This window comes from Chelonoidis abingdonii, chromosome 3 (assembly GCF_003597395.2).
Source record: "Chelonoidis abingdonii isolate Lonesome George chromosome 3, CheloAbing_2.0, whole genome shotgun sequence".
NCBI lineage: Eukaryota > Metazoa > Chordata > Testudines > Testudinidae > Chelonoidis > Chelonoidis abingdonii.
Genome location: NC_133771.1, coordinates 184,009,471 through 184,032,904, shown reverse-complemented (window position 1 = coordinate 184,032,904; position 23,434 = coordinate 184,009,471). Strand labels below are relative to the sequence as shown.

The 23,434-nt window shown below is 43.8% G+C and overlaps 1 protein-coding gene and 1 long non-coding RNA gene across 4 annotated transcripts in view; one reads left to right on the top strand and one right to left on the bottom strand.

Moving 5' to 3' along the window:
- The window catches only part of LOC116818943 (uncharacterized), an 82,234-nt gene extending 58,891 nt beyond the window's left edge, over positions 1 to 23,343 (top strand). For both annotated transcript variants that reach the window (XR_004372304.2, XR_004372305.2), the window contains 2 exons: positions 15,975 to 16,251; positions 20,628 to 23,343. This is a non-coding gene — a long non-coding RNA (uncharacterized LOC116818943). The remainder of the gene's footprint in view (positions 1 to 15,974; positions 16,252 to 20,627) is intronic.
- The window catches only part of EPAS1 (endothelial PAS domain protein 1), a 178,608-nt gene continuing 162,765 nt past the window's right edge, over positions 7,592 to 23,434 (bottom strand). For both annotated transcript variants that reach the window (XM_032770229.2, XM_032770228.2), the window contains 6 exons: positions 17,801 to 17,911; positions 14,924 to 15,405; positions 13,453 to 13,576; positions 13,231 to 13,348; positions 12,000 to 12,176; positions 7,592 to 10,019 (listed from right to left, as the gene is read on the bottom strand). In XM_032770229.2, coding sequence (XP_032626120.1) covers positions 9,868 to 10,019; positions 12,000 to 12,176; positions 13,231 to 13,348; positions 13,453 to 13,576; positions 14,924 to 15,405; positions 17,801 to 17,911 — 1,164 coding nt within the window. In that variant the 3' untranslated portion in view covers positions 7,592 to 9,867. The remainder of the gene's footprint in view (positions 10,020 to 11,999; positions 12,177 to 13,230; positions 13,349 to 13,452; positions 13,577 to 14,923; positions 15,406 to 17,800; positions 17,912 to 23,434) is intronic.

Here is a 23,434-nt window from a genome sequence, read left to right as displayed (position 1 = left end):
CAAATCCATTGACTTTAAAGGGCTCACAAATGGTATAACAGCAAGCAGAATTTGGCCAAATGACTTTTCATATCAAATTTGCTCAATTTCCAAGTTGACGTGGTGAGGAGTGGCGGTGGTTGGCATTAACAACCAGTTCTGCAATTCCTTCTGCTAGCTGAACATAGTGCTGTTTTTCTTCTGCTCTGCATGTGTCACTGCTAAAAACAGATGTTAAATGATTGTTAAGGTTTCAAAGATAAGCATTTAAAAGTTAAGAAATGCCAGATAACAGCATGTACAAAATTAAAATAGGAAAAACAATATATTTCCCCTAATCTCTTTCTTGGAAATGGCTGAACTGTTCTAGCTGAAACTTCTTTTAAAAATTCAGTCTGACACAGACACTTGGCATGGAAAATTTTCAGCCCAAATGGTTACAGTGTGGCAAAGCTGTGACTAACAGAAAACAGGCTTACCATGGAAAGTTTGACTAGTTAAACTATGGGCATCACTGCCAACTCTATCAGTAATAATATGGGCACAGGCAAGCTTAATTCTAGCATTTCCGAACTTTTGAGTGCTTAACTTTGCTACCTTAATTTATCTGTGTGCATGCGTACGTGTGTGCGTGGAGAGAGCGAGCGAGATGCACAATGTCATCAGCCATCATTGACAATGAAGCCTCTCTAATCAGAATGTAGCTGTTTTTAGTTTATTCTGGCACAAGCATCAAATACAGCACTGTGTGCTCTGGTCTTCTATAGCTTTATTAATCTGAAATAAACACTTTTTGACAGAAAACTAGGCAGCTGTGACTTAGCACATACACAAGAGGAATAGCAAGGTGCTATACTTAGTGATTTTTTTTCTCACCATAAGCACATTTTTATTCATCAAATGAGCTGGTATAATAAAACCGATATCATTGATTTTTGCAATATCAGAACTTGAGATTTTTCCAGTGGTTTTCTGCAGTAGTCCAGTTACTTTTTTCCCTTGATGTGCCTATCATTGCTTACTGTAAAGATGATGTTGGCATTCTCAGCCCTTCTTGCCCAGGGTGATCAAACTGATTTTTGATGGGTGAGTAAAACTTGCGGTGTTTTTTTTGTTTTTTTTTTTTAAATCTCCTCTATTGATCATAGTAAAAGACAGGTGAGTTGCTTTGGTGCCCAGACTGGTAAAGTTCTGTAATAATATTGCAAGACAGTCTTCTCTGTTTAAAGTTAGTGACCAGAAAAAACAGAAACTGTATAAACATTAAAAACATCACTTTTCATGCAATTCACCTTACTTAGCCCCAACCCAACCAAACACCCAAGCACACGAGTAGTCCCATTGACTTCAGCGCTACTAAAAAAGAAAAGATATAATTTGCCTAGAAATACTCACTTTAGATTTAAAAAAAATCTAAACTCTAGAGCCTCTGAAAAACTGCATCAAACAGCCTTCACTGCAAATGACCTTGACTCATTCCCCAGTGTGAGTCAGTTTTGAACTAGTGACCTAGAAGCAAAAGCTTGGGTCTCCACCACACATCTAGATCCATGAATACCTGTGAATAAAGATGCCTTGAGCCAGTTGTTTCAAGACTTTAGGGAAATGATAGACTGGAAAAAATTCTGATCCCTTGCCTAATGGTAGCTAAGGCTTCAGATTTGATTGTCCTAGTTTTTGCCATTTGGTCTCGTCCTCTAGCTAGTCAATTTGAATGAAACATGGTTGCCCCTGGGATTAGCTAGAAACATTTCTCTTACTTTTAAGCTACTTTGTTTTGGCCTGTTGTGCCTTAATTTCACGTTTTCAGTCTCCCATTTTTTGTGTGTCTGTCTAGCTCTCATGTGCTCTTGTATGTTTAGTTCCTTTCCTTGCTTCAGTAAAATGCCACTGCTAGCAGCAGTGTGAGGCTGAGAGGTAGCACTGACACTCTGGAACAATCATTTCCCATTCAAGTGGAAATTCACAGCTATCCATCTAGCTAGGAGTCTAGAGCTGCTCATGCAGAATGGCACTGAATCCTGACATCAGGTAGAGCTGACTGCTGTTGACTGTTCATTGTGGATCTATCCACGAATGGTTTGTTTCTGGTACCCCTTGAAAACAAGAGGAATAGTCTGATGGGTCTGGAAACCATTTATTCTTGGGCCATTTGCTTGTACCAGCGTGTGCTTTGCTGCTTGCTTACACATGGGCTTATTTTGATTCAGTTCATTGGAGAAAGCGAACATTCTGCCACAGCCATGCTATAGAACGATGACAACAGTGTTTCCACCAAGTGCAATAGATCCTCAAAGGCAGGTGGCCTCAGGTCTACAATCCTTGTAACACATGCATGGGCGCTGGCACTTGTGGATGTGATAGTATCTAAATGTATTTGTAGAAGCAACCACAGACCTAGGGCGCCACACTCCTTTTTCAACCTCACTCAAGCCCTGTGTAAGTTGAACTAGCAAAGTAAGGGTTTGTATAGTGTCATAATGAGCAATTCTTTTTTTAACACTAGGCTGGTGGAGGTGGAGGTGTGTGGTTGAACACACTGAAACTGTGTGACAGGGGATTGCTGTAGCCCGATGAATCAGGCATCCTTCTGTTTCATGCCAGCTGCAGGGATGTAGGTCTCATTTCTCTGCAGCTTTGTTTCTACAGACACAAACATTTACCCGTTCCAATTTGTCATTCTTAAGGATAAGTTTTTGGATGTCAGGTCTGGTGCTGATTTGTTACGTTTGAAAAGCCTCAAACAAGATCTTTCAAGAAATCGATAAGAAACTTCAGTCAGAAGGATGATTAATTCTATTATGAAATACAACAGGCCCAGGAATTTGATTGGCATTATCTTGTTAAGAATGCCTCTGACCTGGACTACCTCAGCTATTGTGCCATGTTCTCCAGTATGGTCTGAAGGAGTGACACTGATGTACAAAAATACAGAGAGCGAACCAATTCTTCCAGTATACGACATAATTTATGCTCACCCAGCCTTTCATGAGCTCAAGGGGCAGTATAAGCAGAGTAACACAACACTAGCAGGCAGCAACCCCCTCCCTTCCTGCCCAGGATTTTGAGGGCTCATCACCAATTGCAGCTGCCTCTTCCCACACAAGCGCGGACTTTCCAAGCTGAAGTGACCTTCTAAGAAATCTCTAGGAAGGGAGCACAGGTATTTACTGTTTGTTAGAGGAATTTTTAAATGATTTAAAGAGGACAACTTTAACTGTTTCATAACTCGCAAGGTCTGCAAGTCTTTAGGCTGAGTAACCACATGATATCTCTTCCCTTCGTTCTCAGTCACTTGGTTTAACATGTTCCTAATGAGACTGTAAACTCTGCCAGGCAGGGACCACATTTCCACATGTATTTGGTGCTTAGTACAACAGGGCCTCAGCCAGGATTGGAGCCTGTGGGAGGCACCAGACTATAAATAATGATGATAGAATACTGGAAGATAGTGCTAGTTCTGCTGAATCAGGTGGTAGTGTAACAGCTGAGCAAGTTCTTCTGCTGCAGGAGCTGTGCCTGACTACTTGAAGTGGACACAATTGGCCAAAGAAATAAAAATGGTTTGTTGCAAGCTAGAGCGATATAGTTAAATGATCTTGACTTAGGCCAGCTCTTACTAGGAGCACTCGGATGCTGCAAAGCACTCCTAGGGTGACACAGTTCATAGGGGCAAACCTGGGAATATAAGGGGGGAGGGCCTGGAATAAACTAGAACTGTGTTTACATTAGGGGTTTTGCCAGCACAGTTGTATCAGTCAGGGACTTACACCTCTTCACACCCCTGACTGACATAGCAGCAGTTTGTAGTTGAGACCTGCCCTTACTGTGAGATGCAACATACCATTGGTTCAGGAACATGCATAAACAGGGAAAGGCAGTGGTAACCTGTTGATATTTCAGTGTGGTGATGACAGTTAATGAGTCCTTTGTTTAATGGAGTCTAGGCACGGGAGACTGAGCTTTTGTGGTTAAGACCCACCACGCGTGTACATGCACAACAGTAGCCATCGGTGGCTTTTTCTGGGGGGACGGAGGGGACTCCAAACCTAGCCACCATTTTTCAGATGGAGTTTGGAAGGCTTTGCTTGTTCCTGCAGCTTCCCTTTCTAGAGCCAGAGTGGCTGCTTCCAGTTGCCTTCTCAAGTTATGGGTTAGGAAGAAGCTATGATCTGGCTTTAAGATGTGTTTAGTGCACTCCTTGGTTTACTGTGTTACCTATAAATACTTCCCCAGTTCTTGTTAGATTTATTGATTAAACTTGCTTTTTCACTTTTCCTTGCCTTGTTTTGCGTTGTTTAATGCTTTCAGTAAGACCAATTAAGTGGAGAAGGAAGAAGTCTTAATATCATGGTCCTTAATGTGCTACTTGATCAGCTAAGAGAGGTCAGTGAGGAAATCCTTACTCATCTACAAATACATTTATAGTTAAAAGAAGAAATATGCTGCTCTCAAGTTAATTTACTCTTAATAATAATCCATTAGCTTCTCTTGTTGTGACTTGCTTTTGAGTCCATAGACGATGGTGCCATTATTGTATATAAAACATGTATTGCTTTTGGCTGGTGTCTTGGGTGCTCACTGTGGCTTATGCACCCACAGTCAGATGTCTGAATAATCATATGCACACCAATACAACAGCAAGGCCCAATGGTCCATAAGTGACAAAGCTTGGCAAAGGAACCAGGTTTGGACTGGGTATTTGAACGTGGAGCTGACTGATGCTTCATGTAAGAATCATAGAATATCAGGGTTGGAAGGGACTTTAGGAGGTCATCTAGTCCAACCGCCTGCTCAGAGCAGGACCAATCCCCAACTAAATCATCCCAGCCAGGGCTTTGTCAAGCCTGACCTTAAAAACCTCTAAGGAAGGAGATTCCACCACCTCCCTAGCTAACCCATTCCAGTGCTTCACCAACCTCCTAGTGAAAAAGTTTTTCCTAATATCCAACCTAAACCTCTCCCACTGCAACTTGAGACCATTACGCCTTGTTCTGTCTTCTGCTACCACTGAGAACAATCTAGATCCATCCTCTTTGGAACCCCCTTTCAGGTAGTTGAAAGCAGTTATCAAATCCCCCCCTTATTCTTCTCTTCGGCAGACTAAACAATCCCAGTTCCCTCAGCCTCTCCTCAGAAGTCATGCGCTCCAGCCCCCTAATCATTTTTGTTGCCCTCCGCTGGACTTTTTCCAATTTTTCCACATCCTTCTTGTAGTTTAGGGCCCAAAACTGGACACAGTACTCCAGATGAGGCCTCACCAAGGTCGAATAGAGGGGAATTATCACATCCCTTGATCTGCTGGCAATGCCCCTACTTATGTAGCCCAAAATGCCAGTAGACTTCTTGGCAACAAGGGCACACTGTTAACTCATATCCAGCTTCTCATCCACTATAACCCCTTGGTCCTTTTCTGCAGACCTGCTGCCTAGCCGTTCGGTCCCTAGTCTGTAGTAGTGCATGAGATTCTTCCTTCCTAAGTGCAGGTCTCTGCACTTGTCCTTGTTGAACCTCATCAGATTTCTTTTGGCTCAGTTCTCTAATTTGTCTAGGTTTCTCTGTATGCTATCCCTGCCCTCCAGCATATCTACCACTCCTCCCAGTTTAGTGTCATCTGTAAACTTGCTGAGGGTGCAATCCATGCTATCCTCTAGATGATGAAGATATTGAATAAAACTGGCCCCAGGACTGACCCCTGTGGCACTCTGCTTGATACCGGCTGCTAACTAGACATGGAGCCATTAATCACTACCCATTTAACCCAATGATCTAGCTAGCTTTCTATCCACCTTATAGTTCATTCATCCAGCCCATACTTCTTTAACTTGCTGGCAAGAATACTGTGGGAGACCGTATCAAAAGCTTTGCTAAAGTCAAGGAATAACACATCCACTGCTTTCCCCTCATCCACAGAGCCAGTTATCTCGTCATAGAAGGCAGTTAGATTAGTCAGGCATGACTTGCCCTTGGTGAATCCATGCTGACTGTTCTTGATCACGTTCCAAATGCTTCAGAATTGATTCCTTGAGGACCTGCTCCATGATTTTTCCAGGGACTAGGGTGAGGCTGGCTGGCCTGTAGTTCCCCAAATCCTCCTCCTTCCCTTTTTAAAATATGGGCACTACATGAGCCTTTTTCCAGTCATCAGGGACCTCCCTGGATTGCCATGAGTTTTAAAAGATAATGACCAATGACTCTGCAATCACATCCGCCAACACCTTTAGCACCCTTGGATGCAGTGCATCCGGCCCCATGGACTTGTGCTCATCCAGCTTTTCTAAATAGTCCTGAACCACTTCTTTCTCCACAGAGAGCTGGTCACCTCCTTCCCATGCTGTGCTGCCCAGTGTAGTAGTCTGGGAGTTGACCTTGTTTGTGACAACAGAGGCAAAAAAAGCATCAAGTACGTTAGCTTTTTCCACATCCTCTGTCACTAGGTTGCCTTCCCAATTACTGAATTGTAAGGGGCCCACACTTTCCTTGACTTTCTTCTTGTTGCTAACATACCTGTAGAAGCCCTTCTTGTTACTCGTAACATCCCTTGCTAGCTGCAACTCCAAGTGTGATTTGGCCTTCCTGATTTCACTCCTGCAAGAGAAAGTCAGAGCTCTTCAAATGGTGGGGGGTGAGGGAGCATGAGAAATGGCATGGGGTGAAAGAAAGAGGATGTCTTGGCAAGAGCAGTTTCTAACAGGGATTATTTGAGGGCAAGTCACTGGCTGATTCCCTAGCTGTAAAATGGAGTCAATAATACCTCCCTATCCTACAGGCTGCTGTGATGGTTTGTTAATGTTTGTACAGTGCTTCTGTAGGAGCGGTATACATTTGCATGTTAGACAATGACTGGAACTGCTAAGCACTTGTAGCTCGTATTGGCTTCCGTTGGAACTGCGGATGCTCTGCATCAGTGATCAGTTTCCCTCTAGGATATTTGCAGCCTTTGAATGGCCTGTCCATGGATGTACTTTGGTAAAAAACCTTAGGAAAAGAGCTGACATGCTTGTTGGCATTCGAATCTAAACCCTGGGGAGAGAGCGTGCATGAAGGTCCTGATATCTGAGACATCCAAGGCAGTGGGAGAAAATAATTTATTAGGAAAATCATGATACATAGAGGCACCCTGGTTGCTAGAAGTACGGTACGCTTGATTACTGTTGCCAAACACTACAAATCAAAGGTAAAAGTATAAGAGAATAAATGCATAAAAGTATAAAAGAATAAATGCAATGATTGGCAGGTCAGTGTCTAAGATCATTTTCCACGGTATCTGTTAAATCAAACACCATGTGTATTGCATGTACTCACTCTGGCAAATTTCTATTGATTTTCTAAATTCTGTGGGTCATATTGTACCATAAGTTTTGAAAGAGTCCCTATTGAAATAAGAGTCAGATTCAATGGCATGATATGTTTGAAGGTATGGGAATTTATCTTTAACCCTTTGCATGCTGAGGGCTGGTCCAGGATCTGTTGAAATTAATGGATGGAAAGGTTTATAACACATCACTGTGTCTTTATGCCTTTGGTTGATGTTGCTTTAATATTCTTTTCTAGTTTTTAAATATGGGTAGCTTTTGTTCTTCTTTCAAGATTTTAAAGATCAATGCAAACCTTCATTTTCTATAAATAATTTAATAAATACTTTGTTTTACAATAATACATCAAGTGATAAATTCATAGCAAACAAGAGTCACAAAGAATTTAGGATCAGTATACTTTAATAAGGTATCAGTGTCAAAATACATTTCCGTATCAAGTTAAAGTTCCCATACAGTCATTATATTGTCAATAAAAATTCAGAAATAAAGATCATAAAATAATGCTGCTACGTTTGGTTAATATGAAGCATGGAATATTTGAGTGTCTAGTAAACTTATGGTATAACATCTTTAATGCTGAAAGTACACAACCAAAAAAAATAAAAGAGCAATATTTAAGTGTCATTAACCCTTCAAGCACTCAAGTTATTACCACTGCAGATTTATCAAAGCTGCTTTGCTAAGTATCATTAGATGCTTACACCTTTTTTTTCTCACATAGCAATAGGTTACTTTTAAAAGTAACTTATTTTTGGTAAAAAGTTCTTAAAGGTACTGAGGGACACTAATAACTTTTTTTTAAATGTATCAACAACAGAAAAGGTTTTCAATTATTTTTTCAGTGTGTAAGACAGTAAGGTTAAGTATCACTTAAACACAATGAGCTCTGAAGTGCTCAATGAACGCAATGCTCCCTACCTGCAAATGTTAGTGCATAGTACAAAGGGATTTGATGGAACATAGACTTCAGTGGAGTTGGAAGTCTGAGTAGAATGGCTCTGAGTTTGGGGAAACTTTAAGGGCCAGATTTTCAGCTGCTGTAAACTGGCACTGATATACATCAGCAGAGGATGTTAGCTTAGGGGCAAGAGGAAATAGTTTGTCCTCGCATCTGCTATCGGGGATTTGCCCTTCCTTTCCTGGTTTTCCACTGAACATCTAGACCTTAAAGAGCAATACCATTATTCTTATTTTCCAGCAAAGGCAAAGAGGTTTCTGGGGACTAAACTGAATCCTTGCCCTTTAAATAAATTCATGATAACAAGGAGTTGTTTTTATGGTGGTTCTGAAGATGTCCGATTGCCTTACAATGACATACTGTAAGATACTTGAAAGGCTATCAACAATACAAGGAAAGCTAAAACACTAAAGAAAACCCTCCCAGCCCAACACTCTTAACATCTTATTTTCACTAGGGTAACTCAGTAAAAGGCAAAGGTAAGTAGGCAAGTGGAAATACTATTTTAACTTTTATTTTTAATGTTTCATGAGTGTGGATTATGTTGCTAGCTAGCAAATAAAATGCACGCACAAAAAAGGTCAACTTAATTGGTAATTAGCAGTGTTAGTACTGGCCTTTGGACAAATTCTTACAGTCCTGCAATATTGGCAACACCATCCTGAGTGTTCCCAACGCTCGTCAAAAACAGCTCTTAAAAAGTAGGTATGGTTCTATGTCTTAGCCATAACAAAAGTACCAATACATAATAACCCAAACAGAAATTTCAAAGATTCATTTACATTTTGTGTAAAAAAAAGAAAAGAAATACCGCCCCCTCCAAAAAAACCCCATGAAACCCCATCACAAATGAAAACCTAGGTGCAGAGCCTCTGCTAGCATATGTCAGTGTAGCTCTCTATACAGCAATAGAGCACCAGTTTCAGCAGTTGAGGATCTAGCCCATGTTAGGGAAACAAAGCTACGGTGTGCAACTTTCGCAGGTACCCACAAACTCTGCAGTTCACCCTTCACATTTCTTTCAGCAAATAGTATCTGATTTAGGGAGAGAAAGTCAGAAAGTGGTGGTGTGAGGTTTCTTATTTTTTTCCCCAAAGATGTTAACATTTACAATATGATTAGTGCTGGGAAATAGAGACTACAAACACAATAGGGGCATGGAGCATTTTAATTTAGAAGGTCAACACAAACTGTGGTTGGAAAGCAGATTTTTTTGTTTGTTTTCATTTATCTTTGGCAATAAAAATCAATCTTTGCAGTACAGGAGCCAAAGTATTAGAGAGACATTTACACCACAGTTTAGTTAGCATGAATACTGAAGAAAACGTCAGAGAATATAAATTACAAGTCAGGCAGGAGGGGAAATAATATAAATTTTCTAAAGAACACTTTTATTGAAATAGAGAAAAATACAGTAGATGTATATTTTTAATAAGAATAATAAAGTGAGTAACTTCAAAAAGGCCACTATTTGGTAATGTGGACAAGTTCAATACATAAGTAAAATCTTGTAAAAGTGTATTGGATATTAGAAATTATCTACTTGAAAAAATATATTTAAAAACTGAAGCTGTTTTGAACAGTATAGGCCAAGGAATAGTGCAAGGTTACTCAGGTTGCCTGGTCAAGAGCTCTGAGCAAATCACATCCTTGCAGAAGTGTAGAACTGCCCAAAACAGGGACATTCACCTCACAGTCATATCTGGTCAATTCAGGCAACAAATAGGGTTCATAAGACTGCCCAAGCAGACGACTTGTCACACCTGAAATAGAGCGTTAAAGAAAAGTTTTAAAATAATGAATGATGCCCATCTAAACACAGTGGGGAAGGTTAACTTTTCCCTCCTTTAGCTTTCTTTGGTATTCTATAACATTCAGGCACCTGAAAACAGCATTACATCTTCCAGTTCAAACCTATATATGCCAAACAACATTTAAAACTGAGAATAGTCTCACATGTTGAAATTTTAGCTAGAAGTAAAACATGTTTTCTTTTCCTTGTCATTTAGATTTTTTTTTAAAGGGGAAATCATTCTAGTTCAAAAACAGGAAACCTGTAGTAAACCACAGTTTTCTGACTTAGCACCAATTGCAGTCATGTACCTCATCTATTTTTTTTTTTAAAAAAGGATCATAAAATAAAGTCAAACTACTTCTGCTGAACTATGACTCACTTCTGTGATTGTGCTGTTGTTGTAGTAAGCTGTTTGTTCACCCTTTCAGTTGAAGGGAAAAATGTATGCACAAGCTGCCAAACATAAAATCACTCTGAAGTTACACAGTTGCTACATTTATAACTATGAAAAAGAACTGCAATAATCATATTTAACGTTGCGCTATGTCATTTCAACTTTTATTCCTTTATTTACCAAGATTGATGATGGGCGTCAGATTTTGCTGAGATCAAAGTTACAAAGTCCAAGTATATGGAGAAAAGGACAGTAAAAAAATGAAGGATCGAATTCAGATATAACTTGATATAAAGAGGACAGAGACAGTACTGGGTGCTGGGAAAAGGCAATAGTGGACAAGTTTTCTCCACTCACTGTTGAAAAAAAAATATTTTTTTAAATTCTCGTTAAATTTGTTTAGGAAGATTTTCATTACAGTCAGAAAAGTGAACTGCTATAATGTCATTTACTGTGCCTGTTGAACTGGGAAGCATGCACTAGCAAGGCATTGTAAGGTGTTATTTTAACCGATATATTTTAATACATTTGCTAAACAGTCCTTATTAAAGGAAAAATGGCTCTATCTGATGTTAGTGAAGTATAATTTTAGAGGAATGACTGAGGCTTACTTACCCTTTGCCTAAATCTATATAGGTATCCATTGACAGTTATGCCTTTGGACACTTATTTTGAAGAGTATCCACTGATGGGTCTCAAGGATACAGATGCCGATGCATAGCCATTTAAATTTTCAACTTTGGATATTTAAAATTAATGCTTTTCAAGGGTCAGAGCCTTCTCTCTTGTTTCTCTGGGGTTGGAATGCTCTAAATGCAGCAGAACCACCATGGATCCACTGCACAGGGGCTTACATGGCCACACAGAAGAGGAATAAGGTACAGGCTAGTAAGGGAGAGCTTGTGCATGACTAGTGGGTCTGCAACAATGTGGATGAACTGACTGAAATCAGGCCTGGTTAATAGCATTCCAGAAATGGCTATTTTGACAGCTTCTGTGCTACAATCTAATGGGGGGGATTTTGAGCTGCCAGTTCGTATAGAGTTCCCTGGTTCAATCTCCATTTAACTTAAGCTTCACACCGGGGACAAAATTGTTGGGTTGGATCACGTCTAACTCATTTTCTGGGAGGAAGAATTTTATATAAGTACATACATGCATGGGGCTTACTGTCGAGACTATGCTGAGGGGTGCTATTGAAATGATTGATAGTGTGTTCAATATAAATGTTCATATTAAATGTACACACTTATCTATATGGAGAGAGAGAGAGAGAAAACAAAACACTACGTTGAATTTATATGAAGTGTGAAAGTTTGTGCATACGATATGGCCTAGAGACACACGTTTGTGGGATTTATGCACAAACTGTCAAACTAGATATAAACTTATACATACATTCAGAATTTCATCACTTCAGTATAATATGAACTATACAGATTTGGGTTGAAGTTTATTGTCCTCTAACTCCCCTTTATAAGCCATCAGTCCTTATATCTGTATTGAAACCAAAGAGCAAAGCTATTTTCTCATTTGTCTGTGATAGCCCCTTACCTGACTTTTTATGAGTTGGTTGAACATTGAAGTTCTGATAATGGGAACTGTAAAACTGAGGGGAGAACGCTGCTTTCTGATTATCACCAGGGCTTCCACAGGAGGATTGCTGCTGTCGCTGCTGCAGTTGGTTCATTGGTTGGCTCAGACCTCTCTGTGAGTTACGAATAAACTCATCTAAAATTAAATGTGACAATTGTTTTTTAAAAATGACCTTTGTGTTACAATGTGCCAATTTATCTTCTGGGAGCACAAGTGCCGGGATTGAGCTTCCCAGAGTCCTTGACTATAATAATGAAAGTATAACTGGCAAACTTTTCTACACTGCTTCAAAGCTATGGCAGACCGCCTTCACTGGTTAGTCAGTCACAGCTTCCCTGGAGCAGAGATTACATCACTGTGCCAAATGAGTGTGGCCATTTTGTGAGAGAGCTTAAGACCAGGAGGCTAGATTCAATCTTTTTTCACTTAAAGGATTAATGTGCTCACTGAATTATTTATACAGATATTGTAGATGAAATTTTTTTTTCCTAATAAGAGTTCATTCCAAAATCTACAATAGGTTTAGATAACCACCTTATTTTGATCACTCATCATTACCAGCACTTGAGGGTTCTTTCTTCAGAACCATTGACTGGGTAAACATACTCCTAACCTAGTTGTGAATAAATGATGCTGCACATACCAGGATGGGTTGTAGAACATAGTAGACCATTGTATTGTGACTGTCCCAGTGGGGAGAAGAAGAATTGGAATTTTAATACTTCACACTAAGTTGATGTCTTCACACAGAAATCACACTTACTTTAAGCTGCCTTCCTGTGGCCTTGGACCTACTGCACAGCAGTGGTTCATATTTAGAAGAATATTTTTGCAACCAGAAGGTATAAACTTTTTAAATGAAAACTCTGATGCTGTGGAAATTACTGGAAATATCAGAAGGCCACAGTGACCCTAAATCTGAGCTATAGTGGAACTATCACATCACGCTCCCTGGGAAACAGAGAGCCCCAGAACAATATATAAGCTCTCATTTACAGGACAATCCAACTCAGAGCACTGTTGACTGCATTAACAGTTGTTGGTCTATATGTTTGGTTTATGGTAGTTCTTCTGCTTTTGGCATGAAAATGGCAAGTATGATAATTCCTGTACAGAGTCTTTGTTTCTAGTGAAACTGTCCTAAAATAATACCTAGAAATGAACATTATAGAATCAATTTATGTCTTACCAGTAAGGACACTTGTGCTGAGGGACTTCTTTTCAGTAACCAATGAACAATTTTCACCTTTGAGAATTTTCATCCTTTTCCACATTAAATGAGATGGGTTCATCATTGACAAATCCGCCTGCAGTTGGATAAAGAAACCAGAAACAGACATAACTAATCAAAATGAAAACCCTTTTGTAATGGTCATTGTTTGAAGTGTCTGAATTCCTTATAACAGATTACCCCACTCAGCTGTTGAAATGTTTGATCTTCATAATCCATCTGTCGCTTCAGTTTCAAACTGTTGGCAAGAGCAATTCTTGCAGGGTTTATATCTATGCCCCGTTGCTCAAAACTGTCCAGTGATCTGTAAAGAAAAGACCTTTCCTTGAGCGAGCAGTTTGCAAATAAATAAGACTATTTGTATCTGATTGATCTTTCAAAGCATTAAGGTTCTTTTGGCATAGGATGGTGGGATGGGCTAGACTGCAAGTGCAGAATTTTTCCTGGACAGCTAACCCCGTTGTCAGTACACTTATTGCCATAATGCTTGGAAACTTTCAATAGCAAGTGTTAATGAAAGTCTGGTAAGTCATTACCTCACAATCTAGAAGCAAAACCTTGATTGTGAAACAAAAATTGTATGACTTAGTAGGTCAAATTTTTAACAGGGCTTAACCTGCCCTCCATTTTTGCAGGCACAATTATGGGCCCATATGTTAGTGTTTGTGGACCAATATTTGGCTCTATGGTCACACAGCCAAAAAGGCTAGCAACTGCATACAATTAATCGATCCTTCACATATAAAACTGCACGTGCCCACATCCCTGAGATGGTTACAATTTTTTTAGAAAATGAAACCCATCATTTTGTACATCTTTAAAAGTATTAACAACCCTACAGCACTTAGAGCACTTGACATCTGTGATTCCCAAAGAGCTTTACGAAGGTCAGCCAGTATTTTTATCTCCATGTTACAAATCCAGAATCTGATGCACAAAGTTGTTAAGTGACCTGTCTGAACTGGACTACTGTGCTTCTATCCTGGTCCTTACCCTATGCTCATCATAGTAGTAATAAATATAAATAAACTGTATTGAAAATCTGAAATTTAAGGATGATTTCTGTTTAACAACATGCTTAAGACTATTACTGAAGCTCTTTACCTACGGTATTTATATGGCCCCCGTGACTGTTTTTTTTCATGTATTTGCCCTGCCACCAGCTCTATGAGGTAGGGAAGTGCTATTACCTCCACTTTACAAATGGAGAACAAAAGCTCAGAGGCTTGCCCAATGTCACACAGGAAGTCTGCAGCAGAGCAGGGAACTGAACCCAGCTCGCTGGCTACCCTGTAACCATTGGGCCATCTTTCTCCCTGTCCTACCAGATCTGTTTCTGACACTGTTTGTGACAGTAAAGCAGCTTTGCAAAACTGTTCTCTGTTTTTGTGCTAGACATGTACATTTTCACAAATCCACACATCAGTACACTGATGATAATGGTGAAAATCAGCCCACTTCTGCTCCCATTCAAGTCAATGGAAGGGCTAAGCTGTTCACTTCAAAGGACAGCAGAAATGGGCTCCTAGTATTCCATTCTGTTGAAACAGATTATTCCAGCAGAGTGGGCAAACAGACTTTTTCAAGGTTTGCAGCACAGAAGTCTCAAGGAGAGATACACCTAACAGCTTGTATATTAGGATAGATTTACCTTTTCTTATATAACGACATGTTGGGAGAGTGCAGTGATGATGATGATGAACTTGCTAAGGACCCACAGTATTTATCCATTAGTCTCCACTTAGCAGGAACATACTGTACTGGTGGATCAGGTGGCCACTGGCTGCTTGGTCTTCCAACCATTGAAGCCAGTGGGGTGCTGGCTTGCGCATGGTATGGTGGCAGGGAGGACTTGTTCACGGCATTGAAGGACACAGATGACAGAGGTCCATGACCAGGGTTCATATTTTTATTTGACATCTGTTGGCAGTATTTCTCCAAGAGGAACTGATTCTGAGAGGCAGGAGCAAGGGGCTGGAAAATGGTACTCATGCTACTTAAACTTTGCTGGGTGTTTTGTGCATTTTCAGGGAGAGGACCTTCTTCTTGGCAGATTGGACTCAGCTGGAAATCTTCCCCATCCATGGGAATGTAAGGAGCCAGGGTTTCAAGATCCAGCTCATTGAAATCAGTCTGTACAAATAATAATAATAAAAAGCACATGGCAATTAATGTGTACATGGAAGATGAAATATCAGTGAATGTAAGACTGAAGAATCATCATACCTGCTGTATAGCTAAGAGTCAACCGAATTTACTTAAATATACTGAAAGTGGCAGATCCCTATTTAAAGATGCATGTAATTTCTATACTGAAATGTCTGTTTTCATGAATTCTATACTTATTTCTGATATCACCAGGGATAAGGTTGCAGGGCAGATGAGAAACATGAAGCCAGACTGAAAATCATGCTACACCCACCAACCATGCTACCATATGCATAACACTTTCTGAAGGCTAATGCCCCAATGCAGTTTGGGAGGTCAACGTGGGTTGAACTGGAGCAGATGTTCCACTGGGCTTTGAATAACTTGTCTGCCAATGCTTAAGTGTGGCACATAGTTCAACTTCACACCACGCCTGACTAATGGAAAATAAGTTATTCAAAAGCTAATTGCATAGAAAATGTGCATCAAACCCACAAAAGGCCTATTAAACACAGTTCACAGGACATTAACACATTCATTTCTATATTTTTCAGTGGGAGTGCTGACTGCATCTAAATCTTGGATATTCCACGCAGAAGCAATGGAACCTAGAAGCAGGAAGAGAGCATGCTTCCCATCCACCCAGATCAGCAACACCCTCTCCTCCTATTTCCATCACAGCAACAGTCCCAGATCTAGCCCTTAAAAGCCCTAGGTCCACCAGGAGGATTCAGATGACCACCAGCAGCAGGAGGAGGAGTTGCAAGCAGGACAGGAAGGTCTCATACACCCTTGAAGTCATCTGAGCAACCTGATGTTGAATTGTTTCTCGTAACAATTATTTCTATTGTGCTCCAATTTTCACGCCATGTTTGCCCTCCTTCCTCCTTGCCTGCCTGCCATTTCACTCTCCTTCCCTACCCCTCCTCTGTTGCTGTCACTGCTCTGTTATGTCAAAACTTAGACTGTAAGCTCCCCAGGGCTTTTCTTATCTAGCACACTTTAAATAACAATCCTCCCTCTAGCTATGGTGTATACAGAAGGAGTGTCTGTGCTCACAAAGTTGCTACCGAAGCATGGAGAGAAGTAGTCTAAAAAGAGGTCTCAGGCCTTTTATTTGGAAGCAGTTTTCAATCAATTTCCATGTCGCTTTTTGACCAGTTATGAACCCAGAAAAAGGAGAAGGACGTAGACTGAGTCCAAAGTGATTATTCTGATTTTGCCACGGGGTGTGTGTGATACGTGATGTGTGCACTTCCCTGTCCCTGCCTTGTTGCATGTTGCCTGGTTGCCCATCAGGCCATCTGGCATTGCTTATTACTATTGCTGCTGTATCCAGTCTGAATCAGTATTCAGTGTTTTGAAAAGCTATTTTTCACTGTTGAATTGAACGATATAGTTTATGCCAAACAAAATATGAATGAAAAGATTTGCTTCGTAGTTAAGTCTAAAATTCACTTGCACACTCTCACAAGGGCTGTATGTGCATGTGAAAACCAAGGACCGTCTGTTGCAAGTTGGAGGCATCCATATGGGCATAATGGGCATTTTTTGTGCATGTACCTTTGAAAATCTTTCCTGTAATCTCCTAGGTTTACCCATTTGACTGGATCTCAGCAAGCTGATCTCATGGCAGGCATTTCTACTTCTAGCAGTACCAGCTCCAACTGGAGAAGTTTGGATCATTTCCACTGTGCCTGTGTCAGTCTGTGCACAGATCAGGCCTCAAGTGTTAACCTAGTTCTTAAGATGTAGCTGAAAGAACTAGAGCTCATTATAGCCCCTGCATCATATAACCTCCCCTAGGAGGAGCAACGTTACATTCCAGCTGGAGTCCTGCTGGCACAGGATCTCGAGGAGATGCACTCAATCAGCAAACTTCGGAGCTTGTCCGCTTTCCATTCATCTCCAAGGGCTGCCTGGGGGTAGGGGTGGGGCAAGTGGGGCAATTTTCCCCAGGCCTCGCAGGGGCCCCCATGAGAATTTTTCGGGGGCCCTGGAGTGGGGTCCTTCACTTGCTCTGGGGGCCCCGGAAAACTCTCGTGGGGCCCGGGCCCCCTGAGCTTCTTCCGCTCTGGATCTTTGGCGGCAATTCGGCAGTGGAGGGTCCTTCCACCCCGGGACCCACTGCCGAAGTGCCGGGTCTTTGGCAGCAATTTGGCGATGGGCCACCTCAGGCCCCCTGAATCCTCTGGGTGGCCCTGTCGTCTCCATACTCTTTCTTGATACGCTGACCCTCTCTGGATCTTCTTGAGGAATGGAAACTGTGAGCAGCATTGAGAATTAAGTGCTATATTACAGTAGAATGGTCATCCATGGTACTGGTTATGGGAGAATTGTTTCAGTGCTTGTGGGGAAGAAAATACTATTGTCCTCTGACCTGAGAGTTGCACTGGTTCTTTGACTCTGTGTCCATGGCAAAGAGCTTCTCAATCATCTCAATCTTAAGATCTTCATCTAAGGAGCTGTAATAGTCTTCTGGGCTGCTTGGCTGCATAGGAATAAAAAAGAAGCCTTTAAGAACCAGCTAGATTATCAGAGTACTTGATTTTGATATGGTGCTGTCAGCGCACTATGCTGTACAATAATGAACATCAGCTATGCAAAACAAACAACGAGGCTGGGTCCACAGCATCTCCACAAACCAAATATTCTACTCAACTCTAATAAACACACACTAGTTTCCAAAAGAAAAAATGGTTACCTACCTTTTGTAACTGTTATTCTTCAATGTGTGTTGGTCATATCCATTCCATTCTAGGTGTGCGCGTGCCCACCTGCATGGCTGTCAGAGATTTTGCCTTAGCAGTATCTGTATGGCTGGCTGTCAAACCCCGCCCTATGTTCTCTCTGTTCCTTCCTGCCAACAGCTCCGACTGAGGGGCACGAGGGCAGGTAATAGAATTGACATGAGCAACACATCTCTACGAACAACAGTTACAGAAGGTAGGTAAATGTTTTTTCTTCTTCGAGTGCTTGCTCATGTCAATTCCATTCTAGGTGACTCACAGGCAAATTCAACAGAGGTGGGTTCGGAGTTCACAGTCTTGCAGTTTGCAGCACTGCTCTGCCAAAGCCAGCATAGTCTCAAGCGTCCGGGGTCAGCGCGTAGTGCGATGCAAATGTGTGGACTGATGACCAGGTTGCGGCCTGACAGATCTCTTGGATCAGCGTCTGTGCCAGGAAGGCAGCTGACGATACCTGCACCATAGTCGAATGAGCCATCACGATCACTGGTGGGGGCACCTTCACCATCTGCAGTGGATGCAGGCCATGATCCAAGATGAGATTCTCTGGGCTGACACTGGCCAACTTTTCATCCTGTCAGGGACAGCAACAAGCATTTGTGTTGACTTATGGAATGTCTTTGTTCTATCAGTGTAGAAGGCCAGCGCCCATCTGACATCCAAGGTATGCAGCCTGCGCTCCTCATCCTTCACATGGGGCTTCGGACAAAGGACTGGTAGGTAAATGTCCTGACCAGTATGGAACCGGGAGACGACCTTGGGCAGAAAGGCTGGGTGCAGACACAGCTGGACTTTGTCCTTACAGAAGACCATATAGAGCAGCTCTGACATGAGCACCCTGGTTTTGGACCCCCTATAGGCCGAAGTTATAGCGACCAAGAAGGAGACCTTGCAAGAGGCAGCAGGAAGCCAAGGGCTCAAAGGGGGGAACCAGGAGTTTGGACAGCACAAGAATCAGGTCCCAAAGGGGGGACTAGGTCTCAGACATGCAGGTAAAGGCACTCCAAACCTTTCAGGAGGCGCACCATCATGGGATGGATGAAGACTGACTGTCCTTGAAGTGGAAGGGAGAACGTTGAAATGGCTGCCAGGTATACCTCGATCAAAGATAGCGACAGATCCTGATGCTTAAGGTGCAGTTAATAGTCCAGGATGTCCTGCAGCGGGGCCTCTTCTGCATGAATGTGTTGGCCCGTTACCCAACATGGTGAACCGCTTCCACTCTGCCACATATGTACCTCTGGTGGACGGTTTTCTGCTACCCAGCAGGAATGCTGGACACCAGCAGAACACCCCCATTTGTCTGTACTCAGCCACACAGCAGCCAAGCTGTCACGTGCAGTGACTCCAGGTTCGCGTGCAGCAGGTTGCCCTGGTTCTGGGACACAGATCCGGCCGAAGAGGTAGCTGCAGTGGGGTGGCTGCCGAGAGTGTTAGCAGCATGCCGAACCAGTGTTGAAGAGGCCATGCCAGTGTTATGAGGATGATTGTTGCTTTGTCTTGCTTTACCTTGAGCAGTACTCTGTGGATTAACGGCACTGGTGGGAAGACGTACATCAGCGCTCCCGACCAAGAGATCAGGAAGGCGTCTAACAGAGAACAGAACACGTGGCACTTTCTGTTCTGCCAGGATGAGAACAGGTCCACCTGAGGAGTCCCCCACCTGCGGAAGATCAGGCTGACCACCTCCAGATGGAGTGACCATTCATGGTGAGACAAGAAGGTCCTGCAGAGGTGAAATGCCAGGATGTTCTTGGCTCTGGGCAGGTGGGCAGCTACCAGATGAATGGCATGTCACACACAAAAGTCCCAGAGGCTGAGCACTTCCTGACAAAGGGCCAAAGACCTGGCTCCGTCTTGCCTGTTGATGTATTGTCTGTCAGGACCTGCACCACCACTGCCCTTCAGATGGGGCAAGAATGCCTGGCAGGCCAGGTGAACTGCTCTGAGCTCCCTGATGTTGATATGAAAAGCTGGATCGCTGTGTAGCCAGTGGCCCTGAGTCCTGAGCTCTCCCAGACAGGCTTCCCAGCCCAGGTCTGAAGCGTCCGAGATCAGGGTAAGGGACGGAGATAAAGATACAAAGGGAACCCCGTGCAGCACCGACTTGGGATCCAGTAACTAGTCCAAGGATGAGAGGACATGGCTTGGCACCGTGACCACTTGGTCCAAGGAGTGCCTGCTGGGGATATAGACTGACGCCAGCCATGCCTGCAGAGGTCATAAATGAAGACAGGCATGGCTTATCACGTATGTGCACGCGGACACGTAGCCCATTTGTCGCAGGCACGTGTGGGCTGTGGTAAGTAGATGGCTCTTTGCGTGGGCAATCAAGTCTGACGTGGCCTGGAAGCGCATTTCCGGAAGGAAGGCTCTGGCTCACGTGGAATCGATAACTACTCCGATAAACTCTATGAGTTGAACCAGCGTTAATGTGAACTTTTCTGCATTTATTAACAGGCCTAGATTGTTGCAGATGGACCACACCAGATTGAGGGTCTGTTGGACCTGCTCCGGAGACGTGTCCTTGATGAGCCAGTCATTTAGATACAGGAAGATCTGGATGCCTCAACGTCTCAGGTAAGCCACTACTGCTGCCACACACTTTGTGATCACCCTGGGGGCTGAGGACAGGCCAAAGGGTAACACTCTGAACTGGAAGTGATGCCCAGCCACTATAAACACAGGAAGTGCCTGTGGCCTAGGACTATGGAGACATGAAAGTCAGCGCCCTTTAAATTGAGAGTGGTGTATCAGCCCCCCAGATCCAGGGAAGAGATGATGGAGGGCAGGGAGACCATGTGGAACTTCAGCTTCTTGAGAGACTTGTTGAGGCCATGCAGGTCCCTTTTGGCCTTTGGGATTAGGAAGTACAGTCCTCATCCTTCCATGTCCCGAGGAACCTCCAAGCCCTGGAGCTTCTCTACCTCATGAATGAGGAGTTGCTTGTGAGAAGGGTCCCTAAGAGGGACGGGAAAATGAAGGGGCGGGAAGGAGGGGCGGCCAAGAACTGCAGGTTATAGCCCCGAGCCATTATGTTCAGGACCCAGAGGTCCGATGTAATCCACGACCAATCACTTCTGGCCCCTGGTTCTTTTGTGGTTCCAGGCTGGGCTGGCAAACAGGAGGAAGAAAGGCGACGATGACTGAAACTAGCATCCCCTCTCTGTGTAGGTCCCTGACGAGGCTTCCAGAGTGTTGGCCAGAAGGGCTTCCTGGCTGATTGTGGCCTATGCATGCCCAACAAGAGAAGGGCAGCCTTAGTGTCCTTCAATCCGTGCAGCTTGGCATCCATTTGATCCGAGAACAGACCAACTATGTCAAAAGGGAGGTCCTGGATCGAGGCCTGCATCTCCTGGGAGAGGCCTGCTATCCGGAGCCAGGAACTACGTTGCATGACCATCACCGATGTGACCACCTTTGCTGCTGAGTCCACCATGTTCCATGCGGTCTGCAGGGAGCATCTGTCACCGTCATACCCTTCTCCACCAGAGTTGCAAACTCTTGGGCCAAACCCTGAGGGAGGTATTCCTGGAACTTTCTGAGACCATCCCAGAGATTAAAATTGTAGCAGCCCTGCAGGGGCTGATGGTTCGCTACCCAAAATTGCAGGCTGGAGGTGGAATAAATTATTCTCCCAAATAAATCAAGTTTCTTAGCCTTGTTGTTTGGGAGTCAAGGAGGTGGGGACCTGCTTGTCTTTTTCATTGGCTGCAAATACAACCAGCAAGCCCAGGGGCAGGTGGGTATAGAGGTACTCAAAATCTCTGGTCAGCACAAAGTACTTTTTCTCAGCCCATTTTGAAGTGGACGGGATGAAGGATGGGGTCTGCAACAAGGCCTTGGCTATCTTGAGGACTCCCTGGGAACGCGTAGAGGCTGAGAGAATGTTGAAGAGGGTGTCCTCCTGCTCTGCCATCTCCTGTACCTCAAGGCGAAAGTCCTCGGCCATGCACCGTAGAAGGTCTAGATGTTCTCTAAGTCATCCAGCAGGCTAGCTCTGGAAGATCCCACAACCGCCTCATCTGGGGATGACAAGGAAGACAGGACCTCCAGTGGAGGTGCTCGGATCTTGACCACCACTGTAGAAAGAGGCTTTGGGGTGGGAAGAGGTTCCTCCACCCTGACCTCAGAACGGGCTTTTGGTACCAGGTCCAGTGCTGGTAGAGCCACCGTCCAAGCTTCCATCGCAGGCACTGAGAAATGCTATGAAGGAGGCATCATCACAACCAGTACGCCCCATGTGCTCCAATAAGGCCACTGCGCTGGCCACTGACAAAGGTGCATACAGGAGTTTGGGTCCCATACCACTCCCAGGAGTCAGTGGCGGACCCTTAACAGGGCGGGGTGCCCCAGCTGGGGAGGAACGATTGCGTAGCTCTGGAATAGTCTGGTGGGCAGGTCCGAGTCCCTTGGTAGATGACACCTGGGCCTTCTTGCTCAGTGCCAAGGAGCACTTCTTGGCCTTTTTCTTCGGCACTGGCAAAGGTGAACAGTGCCAGTAGGAGTTGGGTCCTGGAGGTGTGCTGCTCACGGAGGCCAAGGCACTTGGTGTGACCTGACTGGGTGGCTTGGAAGCCAGACAGAGGGGGCAGATGTCTTGCTCTTTCTGGGTGCGGGGACAAAAGTTTTTGAAGACTCGCTACTGCCCAAAATGTGTGACCACCATGGGCAGTAAGAATGAACTGATAGGGCGTAGGGCTGGCGGCACCTGATATATCCAGCATGAGCGCAGCATTCCAGATAGGGTTGCCAGGTGTCTGGTTTTCGACCAGAACACCCAGTCGAAAAGGGACCTTGAAGGCTTCAGTCAGCACTGCTGACCAGGCTGTTAAAAGTCCCGTCAGTGGTGCAGCAGGGCTAAGTCAGGCTCCTTGCCTGCTATGGCTCTGTGCAGCTCCTGGAAGCAGCAGCATGTTCCCCCTCCAGCTCCTACATATAGGGGCAGCCAGGGTGTTTCGCATACTGCCCCCGCCCCAAGTGCCAGCTCTGAAACTCCCATTGCCCGGGAACCATGGCCAATGGGAGCTGCGGGGGCGTGCCTGTGGATGGGGCAGCCAGCAGAGCCGCCTGGCTGTGCCTCCGTGTAGGAGCCAGAGGAGGAACATGGCACTGCTTCTGGGAGCTGCCTAAGGTAAGTGCCACATGGAGCCTGGATCCATGACTCGCTCCCCTGTCCCACCCCCAATCTGCATCCCACCCTCCAAACCCCTCAATCCCAGCCTGGAGCACCGTTCCTGCACCCCAAGCCCCTTATTCCCAGCCCC